This window comes from Patella vulgata, chromosome 3 (assembly GCF_932274485.2).
Source record: "Patella vulgata chromosome 3, xgPatVulg1.2, whole genome shotgun sequence".
Lineage (NCBI taxonomy): Eukaryota > Metazoa > Mollusca > Gastropoda > Patellidae > Patella > Patella vulgata.
The window spans coordinates 16737516-16765391 of NC_065881.2; the positions used below are offsets into that span (position 1 = coordinate 16737516).

The 27876-nt window shown below is 34.8% G+C and overlaps 1 protein-coding gene across 4 annotated transcripts; it reads right to left on the reverse strand.

Moving 5' to 3' along the window:
• Positions 1-2049: 2049 nt before the first annotated feature.
• Positions 2050-27774, reverse strand: LOC126815850 (galactocerebrosidase). 4 transcript variants are annotated; one of them, XM_056099761.1, is made up of 18 exons: positions 27501-27773; positions 26466-26534; positions 24999-25062; positions 23768-23856; positions 23184-23348; positions 22620-22658; positions 21259-21386; positions 18542-18659; positions 17818-17855; positions 16928-17052; positions 16385-16524; positions 15610-15699; positions 14378-14470; positions 13238-13379; positions 11209-11386; positions 5676-5845; positions 4491-4564; positions 2050-4214 (listed from the first exon to the last, which is right to left on the reverse strand). In XM_056099761.1, the coding sequence occupies exons 1-18, from the start codon at positions 27636-27638 to the stop codon at positions 3996-3998; spliced, it is 2079 nt and encodes a 692-aa protein (XP_055955736.1). In that variant the 5' UTR covers positions 27639-27773; the 3' UTR covers positions 2050-3995. The 4 variants fall into 4 exon arrangements, with proteins under 4 accessions (XP_055955736.1, XP_055955735.1, XP_050397794.1 ...); XM_056099760.1 differs by lacking the exon at positions 11209-11386 and adding an exon at positions 9050-9227 and having other exon boundaries at positions 27501-27770; XM_050541837.2 differs by lacking the exon at positions 11209-11386 and adding an exon at positions 11603-11783 and having other exon boundaries at positions 27501-27767.
• Positions 27775-27876: the final 102 nt, after the last annotated feature.

A 27876-nucleotide genomic window follows, 5' to 3' on the forward strand; every position in this document is an offset into this window, starting at 1 on the left:
ATGGGGTTTAACGTCCTACTGTTCTGCTCCGACTGGGCTAATAAAGACGGGCAAATGCTAATAAAAAGAAACAACAAAATAAATGGCGCTATTTTAGGTATCGAAACACACAATGTTATATCGATGTAATAAACTATAACTTATGGAAGAATAAATACTAATTTATTTAGGCGACGTTCCGAAAAGACAATTTTTAATGTGCACACTTAAATCCAGATTTCAGTAACTTTGGTGTTTTTGTTTTAATTTGGGTTCTTATTTGAGGCGGTGGGGGGTATCTTTATTTTTGGCTTTTGGCAATTGGTTTCACAATCCACAGTGGCCTGGCAAAACTTTTCATTTTAGATACCATACAATAAAACAATTTAAAGATACATTCTCACGAAAATAGGCCTATTTCCAAGAAAAATATGGCAAATTTGGTATATTAAGTTGAAAGTAGAGATGCCTAATCTTACTAGAAAAACACCGGATTCCCTGAAAAACACCCATGAGGCAAGCACTGGGCAAAAATATCAGGGTATCAGTAGCTGGCAACCCGACGGCTTATTGTCTGTCAGCTTTCTTGATCGAATGGTTAGGCGTTTTGTAGCAATATTGTCGTTGCAACATCGTTTTCAATTTATAGGCAAGGAATGGAGGAATAAGATTATATTATATTTCATTAATTAATATCTTTGGCAAGTTGGTAGATTCACATATATGTAGAATTGTACTTAAATCAACTTAGTCTGTAATTGATGGGTTGACAAATAAAAAGAGTTATTTAGCCAAAACATGTATCTATAAAATACCACGAGATATCACGTGCATGGAATTTTACCATTTGGTTTAATTTAACCAATCATATCGTTAATTGCACAGGTTCAGGGCCATGATCACACTTGATTGTGCATGATATCCATAAGTCTTATAAAAGAAATCATAGTGAACTTTTAAATCAGTCTTCCATTAGATTCCATCCAAGTTCCTAGACAGCCGCGAGGCTGGCTAGGGTGGAGAAATGGTTTTAGCTAGTATTTTATTCTATTATGCTTCTATCCAATGTATCCAGCTGATATATAAAATGTAAAAACGAACTGTTGCATTGTTATTCCTAGTAAGACCAACGTCTTAAGAAAACAGTAAGAAGTAAATACACAACGTGAAGCAGAAGTAAAGAAAGCTAGAGACAAATTCTAGACGATCACAAGGCTACAGAAATATGTAGTAAGAAAAGATGCATGGGTCGTATGTAGGATGTGGCGACCGGTTTGTGTGGTCCGCTCTCCACGTCGGACAGGAGGCCCATGGTGCTACAGTTTTGGGGAACATTGGGGGGTTTAAACGGACTCAAGACTGCAATTAAACAGCCGAAAAAGACGTTGGCAGAAGATAATCCAAGAATTTACATTTAGGCTTCATTATGTATGGCAAATGGACAGTAAGTAACGACAAATACTCTGAAAATGCCCCACCCCCTAACATGGCTTCTAAAAACAGAATTTTTATATCTTGGGGTATTTCCTCGTGAATACGATGCTTTGAGAGGGATTTGAAGCAAATTTTTGATAGTTTGAATATGTTTTTAGTCCAAATATATTATCAAATCACCCAGTTTGTACGTGGGGTGGCATCGTTAAAGGCATGTTTTTAAATACTTGTGGCACCCAAGGTCCTGTGTTGGTTGGTACCATCTGGGTGAGATTTTCTGGTTGCTTTCACAGTAGTGAAGTAGCAAATGAAATGTTCATCTTTTTCTTACCCTGTGGTGCTAGCATCATACAGAGTCTAATCTCCATTCTCTTTTGGTGGACATTTCCTATATGAATGGAGTCAGACGTTCGTGTCCGTACCTTGATGGAGTTCACGGGAAACCACAGGCTTGTTCTAGTTGACCTAGTTTTAACAAGTGGCTTCCAAGGTTTGAGATGCTTAGTACCTCATCAAGTCTAAATCCAACACTGCATTTAGTGAAATAAACAATTAAACTAGCTAATACTGAATTATATTAATAACTACAAACTTAATTCAACAATAATATTAATAATCAATGCAAAAAAAAGCTCATTAATGTATAAAAAAAAAACATTTATTCATCTCATATATCCTAAACAGTCAAAAAATACCCTTTAATAGAAAATAGAAAATAATATAATCACTATATAACAATGTAAATTATTTCTCGCTGGACTCTATTCTAAATACAGTGTTGCCTGGCAACAATGATTTTATTATAAATATAGTATTGCCTGGCAACATTGATTCTATTATAAATATAGTGTTGCCTGGCAACAATAATCCATTCACCTGCAGCTCTGTAAAGTGCCTTATAAAGGAACAATAACTTTCAAATAACAATAATTCATTTCAATAGGGTTCTTCCTTTTTAATACATATTGAGCAGTTCCATCAAGTTTAAACAAAAAATCCAGAACCCTCAGACTTATAGTCATAGAGTTATTATCAGGTTCTAACAACATGGGCAATAACTCAACCCAAAAAAACTATTTTTGCTACTCCATTTTTATGAATTGCTCGATAATCCCCGTATTAAAACATAATTTACAAAAACTGTACATAAACGTGTGTGATTACAATACACTCCCACAAAAAATATGAACACATAAAAAGTACCATCGTAGACAAAGCGCCACAGAGCAGTCAGACTGACTGAATGTTCAGCGCTATAGAAAACGATTATTATTATTATTATTAAAGAACCAGGAACCATCAATGTTATTGGCACCATGTTTGAATTGTGAGGTCATATCAAAAATCGAAGGCCTGTCAAATGATCTCCAAAAAAACAAGCATTTCAGGCTTTATTATGAAATATACTTGAATTGGGGGATTTTGAAAAAATCTTGCCCCATCAAGAAGGACAACTACAAGAAGATTATCTAGTGTAAGGAACCAGTTCCTGGTATAAAATCATATAATAATCTTTACATGGATGGGGTCAGGTAGCTAATTTACATTGGATAAAATTTTGGCACCTGTTGGAATGTTTATCTGGACATTATATTTGTATTGTTTCAGTTTTATACTGAATTATAAACCTATAACAGTAAATCTGTTTGATCTTTGGCGTATATTCTATGCCCGGAATTACTTACGGCATGATAGTCTGGGGCAGCTTTGAATATATACAGGGGAATTTGGGGTTATTCTTCTGAATGTTTTTCTTTAAACCTGTAGAAAACATGATATAAGGTTTTTCTTACTGGAATTCTGGGATATTCTCATTTTAAGTACATGTAAACATAGAAGGTTTATAAACTAGATAAAGTCCTCGACTTCAGTTATGCTGGGGAAGAAAGACTTCATAAAAAAGCCCTCCAAAGAAAACCCTCGGCCTTGGTTTTTCTTTTTCTCAAGTTATTTTCTTCAGTCTTTCTTTCCCCAGCATAACCTCAGTCTCGGGCTTTAGCTTACATTTAGACATATGTCACAGTAAGTAGTAGATAGCAACCGTTTTCTAGGTTGTTATTCCAAATAAAAACCTAATAACAACTGTGGAAAAAGGTTGCTATCTGACTTGTACATCGACACAAAGATTATCGCCAGGTATTAGTGCAATTCAAAGCATGTGGTTATTGGAGGTTAATATTACATAATGACTTTACAGAAGGTTGATACTGGGAAATGTTACCTTAAAATATTAATAGTTGCTATGACAGATATATCTGGAGGTGTGTAAACTATTCTTATAAACAATGAGACATTCTCTATTATATTAGATGTATCTTGTATAAAGTCTCCTGTCATCGGATTTGGACACATCTATTTGAACATTTGTTCTTCAGAAACACAAATTAAAATTTTCTATCCTATTTCTTGGTGGAAAAATAACAATTTAAAAACCAAATACATTTTCTAATTTTAAAATTTTTCATGATATGAGTGGCTTTTTATTTATCAAGATCGTGAAGAACTAAAAATTTAAATTGGTTTGGCCTATGTGTAATTAGGTTAAATACTGACTATAAATAAATTTAATAAATATTATTAATCTAGAATTTGCCCGGTTTAAAATATAATTTGGTATCTTTTTTTACTCTTATTTCTTCCATTCTCTTTAAACCATCATCTATATTCATTATTGCCAGATTATCAAAATCTGCCAGACCAAATGATGAGGTTCCAAGTCCAGCAAATCCTTCATTCGCTTTTCCACTTAGATTTTGTGTAAAAACTTTTTCTCCATTGATCATACCTGTAGCAAGTTTTGCCTAAAAAAAATAAAATTCAAAGTAACTTTATATACCGGTATATGCATATTGGAGGCATGGTGCTTCAGCGAATATAGCGCTGATTTACACTAAGAGATTTTGGGTCGGACACAAAGTTCAGAATGTCAGATACTACTTAATTGATTAGGGCCTTACATTTTGTCAGGAACAAACTAAAATGATTATTTCCAGGTCAGGTTGAATAACAATTCAGTTGGCAATCACGATATTTTTAAAATTTGTGGCATCAAAAGCAATTTTGTATTTTCAACTTACATGTACAGCTAAAGAAAGTTTATTCCATTCTTTAAATCCAGTAAAACTTCCAGTGAATACAACTTGAGTTTGAGCTGAAAAAAAAAAAAAAAATACAAATAAAAATCTTTTCAAAGTAGACAGTACAATCCTTGAGCACCCAGACTTCCCAAAACTACTGCTAGAGAGCTAGTTGTACAATCCTTAAGCACCAAAACTATTGCTTCCTCTTGTGCCTCAAATTGGCATCACCAGTGGTCTCTTCCCTTCTACTTCACCATACCCTGGGTTCATCCATAGGGTTTTTTCACATATACAAATTATCTGTCCTTGATCGTAGCTTGATTCCACGAACCAATCAAAAAACAGTTTACAAACCAGCCTTAGCTTCATTGCTTATGTTCACAACAATATGGCAATTGTTACTTTCCTTTGCCAACTTCCTTTGTATTTAATTATTTTTTTGATTGATTGATAAAAATAGCACAGTCATCAAGGACAGATAATTTGAATATGTGTCTCCCCCATGGATGAACTCAGGGGTTAGTGGAGTGGAGTGGATACCAAGGATGTGACTGACTGCTCGAAGCTGTCCTAGGAGAAGTACATGTAGTTTCTAAAATGAACTACAAAACTCAATGTAAAACAATGTTCACTTTTATCTAATTTTTTTCTCAGGGAACTGGCATAGTCGATTTGTAACTCTATAAAAGACATTTGATTAAAATTCCAAGATGGCTAAAGTGAATTATCATGCCATTGTTACTGGGTACTGCAAACATCCTGTCACCAGTTGTATATTTTGATGCACGGGCATGCCTCATGATATTGTACTTGAATTGATTGCTTTAGGTAGTAACCATCATTATTATCCTTACCAGTATCATAGCTATAACTGGCTGCACTTGTGGGCTACTGCATTAGAACCAAAATAATTTTCTGTTGGAACAGATGCCTAATATAACTTCTCAATGGAAACAATGCTTATGGTTTAAACTTTGAAGAATCAAAAAACCCACAAGGACTACCAAAGAAGGCAACTAAATTGCGGGAGGATTTAGTAAAAGACTAATTGAGAATCTGTATTGGAGCTAGTTCACTATGTAGGTCAAACCACCTGCATTACTAGACTGTGAAATTGTAGACTTTTATAAATTATATTATTATAACTGATTAGTATTGGTAACCATTTGTTTTATAACCTACCTAAATCATTGGAGAGTTTAATTGTATTTGTAGAAGGGAATATAAAGAAATAAACTCCTTCAGCTTCAAATGCCTGACATCCACCTTGAGTTACACGGGCAGCTATAAATGCACCATCTGTATTATTGACATTACCAATTCTTACATCACATTCTATATAGAGATCAGCCCTAGAAAAAAAAACCCCAAATAACGATTGTGATATCAAAACAAAATTGAATGGTTTGATTATTGCCTGAGCACTATACATGAAATTTTCTTTACGGCTATGCATGGGAATTTTCATTGAGCATTATGCATGGAATTTTCATTGAGCATTATACATGGGGAATATTTATTCAGCATTATACAGGGGAATATGATTATACATGCCAGAATTTATTGTATTTGAAGGAAGTTAAATGAAATACATGTAACTAGGGCAGTATTGCTATTTCAAAATTTTTCCTGTCTGGACATTTTTACTGAAAATAAAGGGGCATAACTCTGATCATTAATTCAGACCACAATTACTGAGGTAATGAAGACAAATTTTTTTAGTGGCATTATGCATTCTCTTATTTGGATGTCCAATTGTCAAGGGATCTTCGTGCTGCCAATTGTATACTTTTGTACATCGATTTCTCATCCAAATGACTAGATGTTTTTACTTGCCAGGCCTCTTCTATGCTGCACCATTGGCAAGAGGAAACAAGCTGACAGTGAGGCTGATGTCCCCCGCCGAAATCCCAAAATAAATAGATGACAAATATTAATTAATCGCACATTTATTTTTTTCAAAAGTATCAAGCAATCAAACTGATTATCAACTAAACACTAAGTTACACCATTCTCTATCAGATAGAATCAAAGTTATCTTGTCCCAAAGCATCGACCAATGAAATTGCTTAGCTCTGTTTAGCTTTAGCTCGAAATGTTAATCATTGAACTCAGTCAAGACATTCACCTAATGAACATCTACATTTAAACTCAATGAAAAGCAGAGTTGTTATGTTTGAAAGTCTCGGCCAATCAAATTGCTTATCACTCTGCTTACCCTGAGCAGAAAATGCTTATCATCGAACTTAAACAAGGTTATGATGCAGTGAAACTATACACCAAGTTTCATCACTCTCACTTAATCAGAACTAAAGTTATCGTGTCCCAAAGCATTAACCAATCAAATTGCTTATCTCTGCTTACCCTAAGCAGAAAATGCTCATCTTCGAACTCCATCAAGGCATTGACCTAATAAACACCTACACCAAGTTTAAACATTTTACCTCAATGAAAAGCAGAGTTGTTATGTTCCAAAGTCTCGGCCAATCAAATTGCTTATCGCTCTGCTGACACCGAGCAGAAAATGCTCATTAACGATCATTCTAGCTCAATTAGAAAGAGAGTTATTGTGTCCCAAAAAGTGAGATGGACGGACGGACGGACGGACGGACGGACGGACGGACGGACAGACAGACAGACAGACAGACAGACCCATTTTAATAGTCCCCTGCTTTCTTCGAAAGGCAAGGGACAGAGAGAGAGAGAGAGAGAGAGAGAGAGAGAGAGAGAGATGGGGTTTAACATCCACTCGACACAAACTAGGTCATTTCGGGACTAACATATGGTATAATTTTATTTCAATAATTCTCTTGTGCATAAGGGTCTTTAGCAGTGGGAGGAAACCGGAGGACCCGGAGAAAACCCACGAAGTTGGACAGGCGACAGGCGGGGGTCAACCAGACTCACAAATCCTGAGGAACACAGAGATTGAACCTGGGGACTACTGGTTAGTGAGTCAATGCCTTACTGACCGAGCCACTGTGGCTGCTATAATTAAAGAAGCTATGACTGTCAGTAAGATATATAACAAGAATACACCATAACATTTTGTTCCCATTTTGGTGATTTAGAAAATTTTAGAATTAAGTTTTTATTTATAGTTGTTTAGATGAACTAAATATAGAGATCAAGGCTTTCACTTCAACTTTTTCACACAATTTGTTTACCAATAACTTATATTTCTTCTAAAGTATATAGCAATTTTTACTATTATCACAATTTTAAACAGTATGTGGAAGCCTTGATATAAACAGTAGCCCACATTAATTAATAAAGAAAACAGAGAAGAAGCAGAAACAATCACAGTTAACTCAATGCTGACATTTCCTTCATGTAAAAAAAGGTAAGACCAAACCAATTTCAATTTAATTTTTAGTTTTACAAAGTATTGATCAATAAATACCCACTCAATTCTTGTGTGATGTTTTGGTAAAAATTTCAAGAGCAACTTCAGTACTTTTCTTTTTAAATTAGTTTTTTTTCTGAAGAAATTGTAGGTAAAAGAACAGAAATTCAAATTGGTGTGGCCTAATAAATGATACCATACATTGTATCAAAAAGTTTAATTAAAATGAATCATTGCAACAAATTGTGAAAGATTTTATAGTAAAAACAACCTGTAATGCTAAATATTATATGGTTAATAACTGTGTTTAAAATTAAATTATTAAAGCTAGCTACAAAAATAAAAAAAACAAAATCTCAGAAACTGGTAAATATAGGGAATATATCGCAAAAATTACATTTTTATCACAGTTGGAGGAAATTGCAATTGATATTATGGTATTATAAAAAATCTTTTTTATGTGTTTTAAAAGTGCAGTAACTATAGGATCATATTATCAAAATTATATTTTTATCGCAACTAGCAAAAAAGCGATCAACAGCATGAGCACTGGCTATAACTATGGTATCATACAAGATCTGTTTCATAAATCTTATAGGTTCGTGTAAGACAAATTGATTACTAAATTACACATTTCTCCTCTATTTTGTATAAATCCTGGTTATATATGAAGAGCCCCGGGGAAGAACGATCTAAGTCACTTTTTCAATTAACCACAGTTAACGGCGCCATCTGGTAGCAAACTGTATAAGCTTTCTGTGGAACAATCAATTTCAGGTCACATCGAACCAAGGCCCTTCTGAAATGGCCTCCCGAATAAATACAAGTCCATCGTACCATTTATTTAACCTTATTTGCCCGAAAAGTTGAAGTCAGTTGTACTGGTAATTATGGTTTGTATTAAACATCATTTTGAAGTTGTAATTAAACCCACTTTGATCTGTTATCATCAAACATTCTGGTCCAAAACTCTGTTTTGCTTTTTATGAGAAAAGACAAAAATGTGACTTAGATCGTTTTTCCCTTGGACTCTACATATGATTGCCATTTAGATAGATATTGTTAGATTTAAACTGTTGAATTTAAGATTTAATGTGGGGAAAATTAGTGTTCATATTAAATGTAATAATATGACACTGATTTCTGAGTTTTCGTGTTATTTCTTAGTTTGGCATGATAGCTTTAATGTATGGAAGACCGGTTTACCCACCAACTGTAATTTCCTACAACAGCTACAGGAAAATCTAGATTAATCGGACACCAGCCTAACGGATCGTCTATCACTGTCTGTCGTATAATAGTTGAATGATTGGCATCGGTAGATTTAACAGTCTCAAAGGAACCAATTTGCGGAACAATGTTAAAGGGTTCGACGCCAGGTTGATAGGCTAGGGAAGATTAGAAAGAAAAAATATTAAGGTGAAGGACAGTATGTAACCAGTTAATGTTTAAAATGATTTCAATTAAATTACTGCAAAATTGATTGGCTAATCAAAGATAGGTTGCCAGACAACAAAACATATGCCCATAGCAGCTAAGCCGCCCAAGCAGTTCACATTGGCTGTCACATTACATTATGCTTTTGTAGGTAATGGCAGCATTCACAATACTCTGATCAATGGCAACAGCCCATGAAGTAATTATCAGAAATAATTAAAATTTGATAACTATTGTTTAAAATTAATAGGAATTTTCGTCTCATGAACAGGAAAATTAATGTTTCTAAGCGATCATGTACCATAAATCGTTGAAATTGTGTGAATTTCAATCCGATGATAATTTTTACTTTTAGAGTTTCCACAACTGTGGATTGTGGTCGGATGGACAGAAAGATGCAACGACAACATACAACCAGATTCATTACTGTTGAATGTTAATCTTTCGAACATAGCTGGTTAAATGGTTACATACAGCTGTATGATGAAAAGCCAGAAACAAAATAAAGCAAGCCCTCGGCAAACTGGTTCCATTTGAAAATAAATTAAAATTGTTTATCTTCTACCCATGTGAGTGGTGAATTTTGACAAATGAGTTGCCATTCTGCCTATTTTAAATGAAATGAAATGAAATGGGGTTTAATTAACGTCCTACTGTTCTGCTCCTAAACTGGGCTAATGAAGACGGGCATACGCCATACAGTGTGCTATGAGGGAAATTTTGCCCGGGCAGCGGCGCTACGGCCTACTCTTATATTGAATTCCAACTGCCAAGGGATCTTTTATGTGCACGTCAATATGTACACGGGACCTCGGTTTTTCGTCCCATCCGAACGACTAGAATGTCAAGGGATTTCCATATTCTTGAAGCAATGGCTGAGAAATCCCTCTCTGGCCATTGCTGGATTGACTTCTGATACTTGAGCTTTTGAGGGAGTGTGTCTATTCTTCCCGTTCAATCAAATCTATCCCAAGTACAGCAACATGACAGCCCTTCGTTTAATCTGGGGTCTTCCCTAAAAGACCATGACGTAGCCTTATATAAACATATTTGGTCCAATTTGTAGCTCTGTTTAAACCCGAATATTTTTGTTACGCAGTTAGCTATTGGTTGTTAATCGGACTATTGACCAGTCATAATTTGGAACAGAAATTTGCTTCCATTACGGCTGTGTTAAAGTGGGATTAGGTCTAATCAAAGGAAACACTGCGAGGAGTATGGGGATTTTATGTGTACTACTAATTTGCTCACAGGACCTCAGTTTTCCCTTACATCTGAACAACTAGGCACATTAACGTTATCAGTTCCCCACTGGCAAGGGAAAACCTGCCTTTAAAAATCTTGAAGCTACTTTGTGACCCATTTTGGGATTTATCAAGTTGAGAGATTATCTATCGCTGTATTCCACAAAATAGAGGCCCATGTATAGTTTAGCATTTCTCAACTGATGGGAGAGAGAGAGAAAGAAATGGGGTTTAACGTCCACTCGACACAAACTAAGTCATTTTGGGACTAACATGGTTTAATTTTATTTCAATAATTTGCTTGCGTGTAGGGGTCTTTAGCAGTGCGAGGAAACTGGAGGACCCGGAGAAAACCCACGAGGTTAGACAGGCGACCCTACTCCTTGTCACGTACAACCTGGGATTCAAAACCACGCCAGTTGACTCAATGACAGACCTTATGATACAGTGTGTTAACCATTCAGCCATCCCCCCGCCCCCTCAACTGTTGGAGAGAATCACACAGATAAAATTCAGTTTTAATTTTGATAATTGGTTAATTGAGGAAGAACAATTTTAAAAGGATTATTTTTTAGGATTTAAACATCCACTACCGTCAACTAATAAAAATCCCAACTATAGTTACCACTTTGGGGTTCCTAAAATACTAATACCACTGTCAACTAATAAAAATCCCAACTATAGTTACCACTTTGGGGTTCCTAAAATACTAATAGTTGTGTTGAAGTAAGGTGTTTCACAACTAGCAACTGGATGTTCAAGAACAACTTGCTGTATGACATTACCATGTGATGAAAGGGAATGAAGTACTTCGAAACCACCTATCTGTGCTACTAAATTGTTTGGTTCCTGATGTTGTCTGTAAGCTACATTGATCAATAAATATATTTCTACTGATTTAACCACATGGGTTGGTGTCGTACACCTATGTTATTCAAAACAAAACTTAATTCTGGGTTTCTAGGGATTGAACAAAATATGATTTGTCAAAGGTAAATAGAAAGGCTAGGGGTGGGTGGGATGAAAGGGGAGATAACTGTGATTGTGCCTGCTTTAATATAGTATGAGTTATCTCCTCTTACCACTGTGGATCTCCTATAACACTGAGTGATACATTTAACTTTTCTGCACTGCACCATGAAACAGGTTGCTTCGTGACAACTTGGCGCATAATTTTACCATGATCTCCATTATCACTATTGAAAACCTCGTATGAACCAGTTTGCTGTGCCAAGTTATTAGGTTCCTGGCTATCCATGTAGGCTGCATGAGATACACATCATAAACATCAACAATTTCAACATTCAACAACAGAAAGAAAAGGTGTTTAACATCCAATCAACACTAACCAAGAGAGTAATGGGGTTTTAACATCCACTAACCAGGTAATTTTGGGACTAACATATGGTATATTTATTTTCCAGAAGACTTCAGGAGAGAGCAGTGATGGAATTTCAAAAATGTTCTTGTCGGACATATTTTCCAGAAAATAAAGGGGCATAACTCATCATTATTTAAGCAGGCGTTTTCAGACCACAATTAAAAATCATGTGTCAATATTCAAATTCATACACCAGGTTATTTTTCATATTTAATTCCCGTACGGTATTCAAATTATGTCAGTAATATTTCCACAAAATTACATGTCGTAATATGATAGAATGAAAGGGTGCCGACCCGTATTGGGGTATAAGTCGATACATTTTTCAGTGGAAGTCCGGCATTCGTCTTATACTCCATTTCGACATACATACGGAAGTTTAAAAAAATGACATCCCGAAATTTATTTGGCAGTAACCGTCGCTCTACCACGTTGAGACATCTGCTAAAAAATCGCAATCGACATTAACATTAACCAGGTCATTTTTGCTCTAACATATCATATATTTTAGTGCTGGCACGATATATCGAGACGCTGAATTGCTTTTTTCATGATTCCTTTTTAGGCTTTTTTGTCGCTTTAGTAACTAACCTGTCACTTTTAATTATCCACGTCATACATTATCCATTGGTACACGACAACTTTAAGTTGTTTTAGTCCACATTTTAATCTTTCGGCGACAAGTAGACAAACAAATATTTCAAGCACGGGATAGTAATTTCAATTCGTGACTCAAATAAAATAGCGTATCAATTATTCATTTATTCTGTTGTTTTCTTGTTAAATGTTGACCTGGTTATGAATCGTGTTATTGATCGTATTGTAGCACGTGAATCGCATTACGTATTGTATCGTCACCGCAGTCGCAATACTAGTATATTTTTATTTCACGAGCCTTTAGGAGAGAGAGAGAGAGAGAGAGAGAGAGAGAGGCCACTAGGGTCTATTATAAAGAGTTTTATGAAGAATAGTCTGTTGCACCGCTGTCCGGGCAAAATTTCTCCCAAAGCTCATTGTATGGTCGTTGTAAGCCTCTCTTCATTAGCCCAGTTAGAGCAGTAAATGAGGATGTTAAACACCTACATTTGCATTAGAGTAGGTGAAAACTCTGCTCTGGACAAAATCCTTGAACTTGCATAAAAATATAAATGACCGATATATTTGTCTAAAAGAGACTGAAATGTTCTGTTGATGAGATATTAAACTCCATTCCATTCCTATAAAAATGTTTTTGGACTTTTGTATTTACTGATAAATGAGTAAAAATTTACTTCAACAAAAAAAACAAATTAAAAGTAAAAAATATCAAATTTATGCATAATATAATCCAACTCACATTCAAAGTTATCGGTATAAGGTAGTGGAAATGCAGCTGAAGCTGGTGGTGGTGGAAAACTTCCCTTGACTCCAGTATTAATAGTAGTTAATGTCCATACTTCATCTACACCAATATCTAACTGACCCTGACCATTAGTTAACTGAAATAAACAAAGTTTGAAACAGTTTGCGTTTATTCAGAAAATATCTAATTGACCCTGACCATTAGCTAACTGAAATAAATGAAGCATAGAGCCATTATTGATCATCCTATGCATTATTCGAACAATATCAAGTTTTCATGGATTAATCATGGGTTTACTATAGGTTTACTTTCTGTAACCACCGTATAATATATCTATGTGCGGTAATTAATCAGACTGTCAACAGTGTCATGTGACCCTTTTTGAAGTGACATCTATGAACCAGAAAATATTTATATGGCATTGTTGTCTTCTTTTTATGATGTACATGAGGAATCTACAAGAGTAAAATTACACCAGATAGAGAGAGAGAGAGAGAGAGAGAGAGAGAGAGAGAGAGAGAGAAATGGGGTTTAATGTCCACTCAACACAAAGTAGGTCATTTTGGGACTAACCACATCAGTTGACTCAATGACAGACCTTATGATATAGCGCGCACGTTCTAACCATTCAGTCATCCATCCCCCTAAAATTACACCACTACCAACGTTTAAATGAATGTTTCACAGAAAGCTGCACATTTTTCTGGTGAGAACATTCTCTTTTTTCTTAAACATACATTATGCAAGAGCTAAATCAGCCAATTGCAGATCTTTCTTTAGGCCTGAAATGTTATCTAAATTATTAATTAGACATTAATTAACATATCCAGACCATAATCAACTCTCGATGGCATTGCTAGCCTGCGATATTTACTGGATTAAACCCGGTCTGTTGCCTCTGATTAAATCAAAAAGTGGATAATCGAGACTATGTTTTTTTTATCTTACTGACTTTAGTAATGATGATCGAGGCTAGGTCGAAAATTCAATCGCTAAATACTCGGTTCAGGGTGGATCAATTTGACTTAAATTTTTAATAAATTCCCTTTACATTATCTAGTTTTGAACTATTATAGTGAGAACTATCAGCTCTTTATCTAATCTCCCATAATGTATCTTTAACTATATACTTACAACTAATGGTGATTTTTGAAGAAAGAAGATATCGTCTACCCCTGCTGAATAACTAGGTTTACTGTACCATATATTTAACCTTGATATTCCTGCCTGGAAAATGTAAAAAAAAAAATTAATAACATCATGATCAGATTTATACATTTTGCTCAATCCTATTTGAACTTCATATATTCGATCATATTTGACTTCATTTATTTGGTCATATTGAACTTCATTTATTGGATTATCTTTGATTTCATCTATTAAGTATTATTTTAACTCCGATCCTATTCAACTTTATCTATTCAATCATATTCAATATCATCTATCGACCATATTGAACTTTGATGATAATGAACATTGATCATATTAAATATCATCTGTTCGATTGTACTGAACTTCATCTATTTGATTATATTAAACATCATCTATTCGATCGTACTGAACTTTGATCACATTGAACTTCATCTATTCGATCATATTAAACATCATCTATTCGATCGTACTGAACTTTGATCACATTGAACTTCATCTATTCGATCATATTAAACATCATCTATTCAATCTTACTGAACTTTGACCACATTGAAATTCATCTATTTGATCATATTAAACATCACCTATTCAATCGTACTGAACTTTGACCACATTGAAATTCATCTATTTGATCATATTAAACATCATCTATTCGATTGTACTGAACTCTGATCACATTGAAATTCATCTATTCGATCATATTAAACTTTATCTATTTGATCAGATTGAATTTTGATCATATTAAACTTTATCTATTTGATCATATTAAACTTTATCTGTTTGATCTTATCTATTTGATCATATTAAACTTTATCTATTCGACCATATTGAACTTTGATTGGCCTTACTCAACACTTTAATTTTACCTAAATCAAAGATTAAATTGTTTCAATGGCATATGGTCATTGAACTAGAAATACTTAATTCACAATTCTATGGAATACAATTACTGAGCAACGTTTCAACTAGGATTCTGAAGGTGTTGTTTACATTACAATGTAGGTCATCTTCAGAGTAATTGCTGGCATGTTGCTGATTTGGTCATCATTAACTAGGTCGTTGTTAGTTGTTTATCCCAACACTGCTATCTTTTCTCCTGGTTAGTAAGAGCATGTCATACTCACTGAGTGACCGTAGCTTCCTTTTTCAGATTTTAAGTGTGTTTCGTATTTTATGACAAAAATATGAAGAAAAAAGAAGAGATTTGAACTTACAAAACTGCCTTTTAAATCAATCATTATTTGTTGTGGTGAAACTGTATATTTTGGTAATGGTGGACGAATACATAATGAGTGATCATGACTCTGCATTAAAAAGAAAATCATTTAATTCACAAAAACAAACTTTTATCATTCTATTTCTTCCCAGATGATAAATTAAATATCTAGATAAAATCTTTAAATTAGGAATGTTATTAATTAATGTAATCTTATAAATGAAATGTGGTTTAATGTTTTACTATTCTACACCAAAGTTGCCAAATGATGATTGGATGGGCATTAGCCTGGCAGAGTGCTATGAGGGGAATTTTACCACGATAGTGGTGCTGTGACCTACATTTATTTCGAATTACAACTATCAGGGAGAGAGAGAGTGAGAGAAATGGGGTTTAACGTCCCCTTGACACAAACTAGGTCATTTCGGGACTAACATATGGTTTAGTTTTATTTCAATAATTCGCTTGCGCGTAGGGGTCTTTAGCAGTGGACCCGGAGAAAACCCACGAGGTTGGACAGGCGACCCTACTCCTTGTCACGTACAACCTAACTATCAGGGGATCTTAACGTACTGCCAATGGCATACACAGGACATGGGTTTTTCGTAACATCCGAAATATTAGAAGCTTTTACTTGCCACTGACAAGGGTACGCAAGGCTGGAAAATCAAGAGGAACTTTTTCGGCCAATGCCAGGATCAAATCCAGAACTGCCTAGTTAGTTAGCCAGCAAGATACCCTCCCAGGATTTTTATAACTCTACTGGAACTTACAAATGTTTCGATAACAATGGTGAAATCTTTTCCATCTGGACTAATCAAAGCTACGTAACTTCCACCTCCATTAAGTTTTCCTACACCTGAACCATGGCGTAAATATTTCCACCCAACAGACGTAAACTGTGTAGTATGAGCTGGAAAAAAATAAACACAAAAAACATATTGATACGTCAAGAACAAACAAAAAACTCTATCCGATATGTGCATGCCCACTTCAAAGATTTATTTGAGCGATAAGGCCACTGGAAATGTGATCATAGAAATAAAATAACCTCATGTTAGTACCAAAATTTTATTTGAGTAATAAGGGCACTAGACTCTAGAATCGAGGCATGAGTAGGGTAGAACTTTGAAATCATTCCACGTCAGAGGTAGCGCCTGTGCAGTTGATTGACAAGGAAAGTCTTGCCTATTACTAAGAAATGTTTATCAAGCATTGAAAAGCCTAGTCGAAATTGTATTCCATAGAATTGTGACCTGCGTATGTCCATAAATGCCATTGAAACAACTGATCAGCTTTGCTAAAAGTCTACTAACCTGTTAACCAGATAGGAGATTCTATAATATAGTTTCCCGACCATGGTTCTACAGCTGTCATCAGTCCATCACGATAGAAGGGTAGATTCATATAATAACTAGCTATAAGATTCCATGATATGGTGCTAAAAGAAATCAAATTACTTCTATTTATATTTTTCCAAATAATAACAAAAAAAACGTAAAACTGATTCTATGGTTTGATTCTACCACTGTATAAGAGTATCTAATACAATCTGTAGATGGACCCAATAATATGCTAGAGTATTTGATAGAACCGGCAGGGTGACCCAACATTATTTGACAGAACCTACAGGGTGACCCAACATTATGCTAGAGTATTTGATGGAATCTACAAGATGGCCCAACATTATGCTAGAGTATTTGATGGAATCTACAGGATGGCCCCCAAAATTATGCTAGGGTATTTGATGGAATCTACAGGATGGCCCAACATTATGCTAGAGACTATTTGATAGACCCTGCAAGGTGACCCAGCATTATGCTTGAGTATTTGACAGAACCTACAGGGTGACCCAACATTATGCTAGAGTATTTGAAGGAACCTACAGGGTGACCCAACATTATGCTAGAGTATTTGATGGAACCTACAGAGTGACCCAACATTATGCTAGAGTATTTGATGGAATCTACAGGATGGCCCAACATTATGCTAGAGTATTTGATAGAACCTACAGGGTGACCCCATGTTATACTTGAGTATTTGATTGAATCTGGGAGGTGACCCAACATTATGCTAGAGTATTTGACAGAACGTGTGAGTTGTTAAACTGTCTACATTTTGGCAAAGTTATCAGGAAACCAAAACAGACATCAAACCATTTAACATTTTCAGACAAATTTTTTATTGAAAAGATGTTTTCTCTTACCTTGTCATGTTTCCATTTACGTAATTTTGATTAAGAATCTGAAAAAGACAAACATAAGATTGAAAATAACTTAAACACAAATGTATAGCTACATGTATAAAGGGGAATAAGGATTTTACGTCTCTTCAACACAATACTTTAGTCATTTTTGGAATTAACAAATAATTGGATACATGTGCAACTTGAAGGGAAAAATTTTGTCCAGAATGTGGTGTTTAAGCCTGCTCTTTTTTTTAATTCCAACTGCCAACCTGCACACCAATGTTTACACAGATGGACCTCAATTTATCATCCCCAGGAACCTAACAAATAAAAACCAAGCTTGAAATATCCAGAAAGTTCTTCTCAGAATCTGAACCTGGGACATTCTGGTCGATAAAGTCCGACAATCTACTTACTGTATATAATTAGAATTAAAATATCTAGATATGGGGTATATATTAAAATAGACGTCAAAGCAGAAAATTGATCAATTGGCGGATAGTTAATTATATATCTACTAGTATGCTACTTCCAATTTGTGGATCTCAAAATCTTCACGTTCATCTTGAATCTTCATACAAGACATTGCGAAATGTTTCTCAATCTGTGACAAAAAATCATTCAGCTCAACGAATATTTGTAAAAAATTTAGAGCTGGGTAAAAGAGAGAAGAATTACGATTAAAGTCCTTGGGGAAAATCATTGGTGGTCTGCTTCCATATGTTGCTATGGTATTACTTACCCTTGCCCAGCATCCACCTCCTACATTATCATTAAATGTACTGTAATCTTCTGATGCCCATAACTGTTTACCTGTATTAACTGCTTCCTTTGAACTATATGTACCAGGATAATGACAACTAAAACATTTCAATACAAGTTTATTACATAATGCAGGTAGTGCTTATTACGTAATGCAGGTAGTGCTCATATGGCCATATCTGCCAATGCGATAAAAATATAATTTTGGTAATTAAATCTGGAGAGAGAGAGAGAGAGAGGAATGGGGTTAAACGTCCACTCGACACAAACTAGGTCATTTCGGGACTAACATATGGTTTAATTTTTATTTCAATAATTCGCTTGCGCCTAGGGGTCTTTAGCAGTGGGAGGAAACCGGAGGACCCGGAGAAAACCCACAAGGTTGGACAGGCGAGCCTACTCCTTGTCACATACAATCGGGGAATCAAAACCATGCCACTTGACTCAATGATAGACCCTACTCCTTGTAACGTACAACCATGGAATCAAAACCCCGCCAGTTGACTCAATGACAGACAATATGATACAGCGCGCGCTAACCATTCGGGGATCCAACCCCCCAATTAAATCTGGTGATCTATTTGGCGATAACCGTTTCCTTGTGGAGATTCCTTTTTGCTAGATGACAGGGTTTTTTTATTTCACAAAATTTTTTCTAAGCTTTGTTTATTTTTCATGTAGTCCTACTTTCCTGATGTTAAAACACCATTTAATTTATTTCATTTCATATTAATTACATACTTCATGTAGGTATAGGTAAATGGCAAACAATTGTTAATATATTTGACGTGCAAAACTGGTTGACATTTTTCATGCATTTATTTTCCTTAACATAAACCCCTCAAATAAAGTGGAAATAAAATATTTATTTTAAAAAGTACATTTTAAAAAGTAAATTGTAAGAAAATACTGGTAATAAAGAACTTTTTGAAAAGATAGGTTGCCAGGCAACTAAACATACGCCCACAGCAGCTAACTCGTCCGAGCAGTCCACAAGGGTTGTCACATATTTATTCTTTTGTAGGTAATTAGGGGAATTTAATAGACAATTTCATACAGATGACATTATAATTTTCGTTGTTTGAGGGTTCACAAGGTTATAAAAATTAAAACAAGGGCCGTAACTCTGGAAGTAATTTACAGAAATTGTTCAAATTCGACAGGCTTTTTCGTTTTACTAATTCAAATAATGCATATAAATTTCATACAGATCGGATGATAACTTTTGTCGTTAGAACGTTCACAAAGTTCAACAAAGTAAATCAAGATGTAATTAACGGAAATTTGCTGAAACTCAATAGGCTTGTTCGTTTTACTAATTTAAATGATACATATAAATTTCATACAGATTGGATAATAACTTTTGTTGTTAGAGCATTTACAAGGTACAACAAAGTGAAACAAGGGCCATAACTCATGGCGTAATTAACGTAAATTGATGAAATTCAATACGCTTCTTCGTTTCATTAATTCAAATGATGCATATCAATTTCAAACAGATCGGATGATAACTGTTGTCATTAGAGCGTTCACAAGGGCCATAACTCTAGATGTAATTAACGGAAATTGCTGAAATTCAATAGACTTCTTTGTTTTAGTAATTTAAATGATGCATATAAATTTCATACAGATCAGTTCATAACTTTTGTTGTTAGAGCGTTCACAAGGTGCAACAAAGTGAAACAAGGGCCATAACTCCAGAAGAAATTAATGGAAATTGCTGAAATTCTATAGGCTTCTTCATTTCACTAATTTAAATGATGCATATCAATTTCAAACAGATCGGATGATAAATGTTGTCATTAGAGTGTTCACAAGATTCAACAAAGTGAAACAAGGGCCATAACTCTAGATGTAATTAACGGAAATTGCTGAAATTCGATAGGCTTCTTTGTTTTACTAATTTAAATGATGCATATAAATTTCATACAGATCGGTTGATAACTTTTGTTGTTAGAGCGTTCACAAGATGCAACAAAGAGAAACAAGGGCCATAACTCCAGAAGAAATTAACGGAAATTGCTAAAATTCAATAGGCTTCTTCATTTCACTAATTTAAATGATGCATATCAATTTCATACAGATCGGTTGATAACTTTTGTCATTAGAGCGTTCACAATATTCAACAAAGTGAAACAAGGGCCATAACTCTAGATGTAATTAACGGAAATTGCTGAAATTCAATAGGCTTCTTTGTTTTACTAATTTAAATGATGCATATAAATTTCATACAGATCGGTTCACAAGGGCCATAACTCCAGAAGAAATTAACGGAAGTTTTAGAAATTAAATAGGCTTCTTCATCTCACTAATGCAAACAACATATATCAATTTCAAAACAATCGGTTGATAAATGTAGTCTGTAGAGTGTTCACAAGAAATTGTGGACGATGGACAGACGGACGGGGGCGACGGACGGGAGCGACGGCAATATACGACCACATTTCCATGTGGGTGTATAAAAATAAATGGTAATAAAGTATGACTAGACAACTGTCCTTATCAGGCCCTCCGCCCTGCATCACTGACAAGGGGGAACCATGCCTGAAAATCTGGATGAACTTTCTCGGCCAATCCAGGGATCGAACACCCGACCTCCAGGCTAGCGAGCCAGCGTCTTACCCACTTAGCCACCGTGCCCCCCCCCAAAATGGTATTACAAAGCACCATGTTAAACAAATAAATGCAGACCCTTACCCAATATAATCTATAGCAGCATTTAAAGTAGCATTTTTAAACATATCGCTAGCAATACTCCAGCTGCCATCTGGTGCCACGATGCGTACATTAGTTAAACCAGAGTTATCTAACATATTACGTAAAGTCTGAAAGGTGTAAAAAGTGAAGTAAGTATGCATTGTGAAGAAGAATAGTCTTGTCTATTTCTGGGTCGGTTGGAGAGAACAGAAGCCTTATTCAGAAAAATTAAATAATTTAAGAATTCAGCTTTTTCACTGGTTGAGAGTACTTGAAAGATAATATCTTAGCACAAAATTTGAGCTCTCATCTGATGAAAATGGCTGCATCTTTAAAATATTTTAGTTATAAGATTTTGTGAAGAAGGCCTGAGGTTGGTTGAGGAGGTCATTTCCATATGAAAAATTCATCTGTTGGTTAACCCAAACAGTTGTGGTGTCCAGATTGGTTAGTGGGGAATTTGTACCTCCATAACCGACCTAAAAATGGCTACTCCCAAGAAGACTAGTGAGAATACATGCAGGTGAATGATTTTCTTTTTCATTCCATGCTTTCCAGGCTCTCTGCTGCACTACTGAAAGGGGGAAACTAGGCTAGATATGTGCAATAGCCACTCTCAAGAAAACTAGTGAGAATATGTTTAACAGCGCTAATAGCCACTACCAAGAAAACTAATGGGAATATGTTTAACAGCGCTAATAGTCATTGCCAAGAAAAACATTAGGGAATATGTCTATTACCCAATATAATCAACAGCCGAAGCAAGTTTTGAATTAATTAAAATATCTTTTGAAATTTCCCACTTAATATCAGCTCCCACTATTCTTACATGGGACAGATTTTTATCATCTAACATATTACGCAATGTCTGAAATCAAAAATAGTTACATCAAGAAACAGTCTCTGAACATCATTTGAAGGATTGAGGAATAACTTGCTAACTACAATATTGTAGTCGAATCTCTAAAAGGAATATAAGTCAATTCCATTCTGTATTTACAAAGATATGATGAATTGAAAATTTGTCACTATTCAGCATCCACTGCAGATGATATACGGGATAGTCAGCTTGAAATCTTTCAAGGGATCTCTCTTTAATCCAATTGAATCTAAACCAGGAGATTTAATTAGTTAGATATCCCCCTTTAATACATGAAATATGGGAGTGTGGTAATCAATGAGGATGTATTTATCTTTTACCTATTTTATAAATATAAACGGGTTAATTAACAGTTGTCAAGTAACACAGTGATATCTGACAGCCAGAATGGTATCTTTATATGGCCTAAATCAATAGATTGTTGTTTGATATAAAAAGTGCATTTTAATTAACCATGGGATTTGATAAAGCCCAAACTTACTATAATATAGGTGATATCATATGGCCTTTCATTCCAGATCTGAAATAATATACAAAAACAAATATAAGAGATGCATTAATATACAAAAATATAAGTGATGCAATAAAATACAAAAATATATGAGATACATTAACATACAAAAATATAAGAGATACATTAATATACAAAAATATATGGAGAGTGTTCAGCGTAACAAAATTTGGGTAACGGTTAGAGACGAACAAAGAATGAAGAATTACCAGGAGAATATTTGGTGGTTTGCATCCAAGTTGTCTCCCTTGACACATCATAAAATAATGGATAAAACCAATCCATAAACGTTTCCCTAGGTACCAGAGATTATGAAAAAATGAGTAGTCTCCCTTGACACATCAAACAATTAAGCTATGTCTAATTTCAGGCCATTTGCGAGATCAAAATACCCACATGCTGAGTTTAACTGAACAAGGATAAGTGAAAGAGTTTGATTTAAGGGTAGGTAATCTTAACCCTAACCAAGATTTTTGACAGATGAATTTTCTGTATGGAAATGTTCCCCAACCCCCAATATTCTATTATACTTACACCAACATAATCAATAGTAAGATTATAATATTTTTTAGCTCCTTGTATCCATTTAATAATGTACGTAGCTGTCTGGGTTGGATTAGTGTAAGGACTTCTTGTACCATTTCCAATCCAACCAGGAAATGCCCAAGGTAGTCCATATAACTTAATATCAGGATTTCTCTGTAAAATATAATTAGTCAATAAGATCACATGATACAATCAAAGTTTAGCCAAAATCCAGGTGGAACTTTTTAGTGTTAATTGTTAACTGTCATCCCGTCTTCATTAGCCCAGGTCTGAGCAGAACATTAGTACGTTAAACTCCATTTCATTTCATTTCGTTAACTGTCATCCATTGAACGATGATTATCAATTATAGCAAGAAAACATTAACTTCTTATATTACACAGAAAACCATATTTTGTCTCATCTAAACCACTAGACACTTTTCCTTGCCAAGACATCCATATTGTACCACAGACAAGGGGGGAAACCAGGCTAGGAAATCCTGAGAAACTACCTCTGCTAACATCTGGATAGTGCCATACTCACTGAGCCACAGTGGCTTCCACTTCCATGAATTTTTTTAAGTTCTTTACCTTTTTGGCTTCCACCATTAACCACCATTCATAACCTCTCTCATAATTCTCATCCCAACTATTGTGCATGTGAGATGCTTCTGTTCCATCTGTTAAAAATACATGAAATGAATTCTAAATAAAGCTTAAAAAGGTGTCATTACTGTTGATATATGGTAAAAAAAAAACAGATGCTATTTTATTGCCTCATGGTCTCAAAATTTCTAAAGTCACTGAGTATCAATTGAGGGATTATGAATCACTTGGGTACTGCACTAAAGTTGAATCTCTAAAATGAATATACAATCTGATTAAAACACAGATCCTATTTTGTTTCGTTTTTTATAGTTCAAAATTTTGTTTTACTTGTCTTTACTACACTAGGATCTGGAAGGGTTGTTATCACTGACGTGTTCTGGATGATGTGAGGAATTAGCCAATGAAACGGTCTGTTACAGCGAGCTTTTTGGCGTGTGGTGCACAGAACTGTGGGTAATTCACTAGAGAGAGAGAGAGAGAAATGGGGTTTAACGTCCACTCGACACAAACTAGGTAATTTCGGGACTAACATATGTTTTTTTAAAATTTTATTTCAATAATTCGCTTGCGCGTAGGGGTCTTTAGCAGTGGGAGGAAACCGGAGGACCCGGAGAAAACCCACGAGGTTGGACAGGAGACCCTACTCCTTGTCACGTACAACGGGGGATTCGAAACCACGCCAGTCGACTCAATGACAGACTTTATGATACAGCGCACGCACGCTAACCATTTAGCCATCCAACCCCCCTTAATTCACTAGAAACATCAATTCTGATTGGTTAATCAAATGTCTGACGTCGTAGGGTCAAAAGCAGCTCGTATGACCTCTAACGCAACCTTCCAAAACAACCGGTCAGATCTTCATGTAGTGTAGGCCATCAAAAGTATAAAAAAAAAAAAATGAAATATAAATCTGAATTTTAATGAGATTGATGAATAGAAGTCTAAAAACAGTTCAATTCTGTTTATTACAAAGATATGACAAATTGGAAATTTGTAAACATTAGGCATTGTCTGCAGCTGATGTAAGACAAGCTAGCGCCACCTATAAGAGTTGGGTAAAATCTTTTCACAAGCCTGTTTTGAATCCAAGCCATGATATTATCTAACATTGATATTTTGGTTTTGTTTTCTTAATTAAACGTTAAAAACCCAATTTGTGTATATGGCGACTTTTAAACTTTAAGAAGTAAAACAATTAAAATAATATTACCTGTACTTTGTGCATCTCCACCAATCTCTACTTTTAATATGTCTAAAGATGCTCCAAAATTTGGCTTTAAAATATACATATCATGAAACAAAGTCATTAAATGATAATTTTAATACTGATGTTAATTAAATTAAATGCCGTCATTAAATAATCTTAATAATGAGATTAACATTAATTCATTTTAGCAAAATTTAATAATGAGGTTTATTAATTTTAATAATGACCTTGATAAATTTAATGACATAATTAAATTTTAATAATGACATTAATCCATTCTAATAATGACATTAATTACTCTTAATAATGACATTAATTGATTTTAAAAATGATGTTAAAGATGCATTGCAACAAAAATATGTATAGTGTAGCTAATTCCAAGAAAAATATCACACATGTGGTATATATGGAAAGTAGAGAGACTCAGTCTTACTAGAAAAATACTGAATTCCTTGAAAAAACCCATGGGATGTTTACAGTACAAAAATGTAAGGGCATCACTAAGAATTTCTTTAAAAAAAAAGTCAATATAATCTGGACTTTTAATAAAGAAGTAATTATTGACATTTTCCCCCCAAGTTGTTTACCAAATAATCTATTTTCACTGATTATAAGCAGCTTGTTCATGCATGTACTATACATATTTCTTGAATAATCTATTTTCACTAATTATAAGCAGCTTGTTCATGCATGTACTATACATATTTCCTGAATAATCTATTTTCACTAATTATAAGCAGCTTGTACTATACTTGACTCATGAATATTAATTTATATTAAGCACCCAGAACATATATTTTCTAATTTGAAATAAATGTAAACTTTAAATAAGCAGAATTTTCTAACATACATTGAAGTAAGTCAACTGTAATATGGCAATAGCTATAAAAAAAAACTCAATTAGAATAACCAATTAGGCCCAGATCAGGCCTGATTATATTAAATTGTGTCAAAAAACTGCTGATGTATATTTTACATGACAGAGCCATGAGGGCTCGTTAACCAGGAGTTCCCAGGTTGAATCCGGTTAGGGCAAAGAAACTTTATCAGAATTCTGTTCAGTGGTGCAGAATGTGTACCTGACAAGAAAATTTTTTCAGAATGGATAATAAGCTGAGACGGTCCGGATCATATACCATTAGCAGTACCGGTACGTTAAAGATCCACTGACAGTTGGAAATTTAAATAAGAGAAGACTGTAGAACAGAGCCCAGTCATTCGGACAGGATGAATAACTGAGATTACACATTGGCAAGCATGCACATAAAAGATTCTTTGACGGTTGAAAAAATTTGATGAAGTGATGGCAGAAATATTCTGCTATCATGGCAAAATTTCACTCTTAGCAAATGCATGGCATATGCCCATCTTCATTAGTCTGGTTAGTACATGATACATGAGTTAATTCCTACTGAAAGTATTATAGCATCTTTTAATTATTTAAAGTTTCAACCAAGCCAAATCATTTACCTTGAATAAAAGATCTAATATTTGACTTCTCTGTTCCTCAGGATAATTCACTAATAATTTGGATGTTGCCTGAAAAAAAGAGATAATTAACTATTCAGTTTAAATATACAAGAAGAAATCCAATTGAAAATTGCTGGAAAAGGATATTTGGTTGAAATGGGCTATATCTCTTTAAATTCTTTTAAAAACCAAAAACCTTCCTGGTATGTTTTTGTGAAAGATTAGTCTACAGTCAGAATTCCAGCAGGGACGGATTGGGGACTGGAGGATCATATGAGCCTGACCCCATAAGGAGCCCTCACTCAAGAGGGGCCCAGTTGGGATCTTTCGCCCAAGCACCAGAAAAAATTGTAAAAACTGAATGTATTATGTCTTTTAGAGTCTATCACGAGTACCGTACCAAACCACCAGAGACTGATAACCATCAAACAAATATAATACATCAAGAAATAATTCAAGATTAAAAAGGGTTCCCAAACTATGTGAGAACATTAACCTCTTATTTAGAGGCCCCCGATCCTACTCTACTTGGATTCCACCCAGATCTAAGTTGGCTAATCTATGAAAGAACTGTTTTATTATCACAAATCAGTGGCACATAGCAGCATTCCAAGCCAGTAGTTCAGCTCTGAACGTAGGTCTAATTACTCGCCCTGTACGTTCAGGAGCTGTCCTATTGAATCCTTGTTGAAAATCTAATCGCTACCCAGTCAATTTTACTGGGCAACTTTTTACTGCTAAACAGTTGCGTGTCAGTCCCTGTCAACGCCTGAACAATATAAATGAACATCTAGTTAGTGAGAAAGTAAGACCATGCTTACCTCGCTAGAACCAGTACGTGTGACACGCTGTTCAGAGTTGAACTACATTCCCGGTACGTGCACCTCATGAAAATAATACTCTCATATATAAAGATATTAACTCATTGTCTTCAAATACCAACACCTTTGTGAAATCCAAACATAATCAAAAGTCTATTAATTAAAGGTACGGGAACAGGTAAATGCCGTAATACTAAATATTAATAATACTTACCCCACCCCCACTCAACCCTCCAATACCATCAAAATGTCTACCAAGACCAACTGAGTCATCAAATGTGTACGTCACTCTGTCAGCAAGTGTATTTAACATACACAGTGAAAGGGTGATGATAACAGGGTGTTTCATCATAATCTTTCAAGTAAATTAATTAATAAACAAAGCAACACACGACGTCCAGTGGCAATGGTCGGTTTGTATTGAAGTCACATGAGACGTCACATGACTTTGTACCTTATACCGGATGTAGCACGGTCGCGGTTATCCAGAGGTCTGTCACCACTCGGCAAACCTCAGCAAATTACAGTACCTTACATCCACTGATCTATATAATATAGATCAGTGCTTACATCTAGATATTATTATTATT

Coding starts and splice junctions, on each gene's coding strand:
- LOC126815850 (XM_050541837.2), bottom strand. CDS start 27,638: ATGATGAAACACCCTGTTATCATCACCCTTTCACTGTGTATGTTAAAT. Junction 21,387..22,619: donor ATGATATCACCTATATTATA/GTAAGTTTGGGC, acceptor TACACCTTTCAG/ACTTTACGTAATATGTTAGA. Junction 4,215..4,490: donor AACTTTCTTTAGCTGTACAT/GTAAGTTGAAAA, acceptor TATTTTTTTTAG/GCAAAACTTGCTACAGGTAT.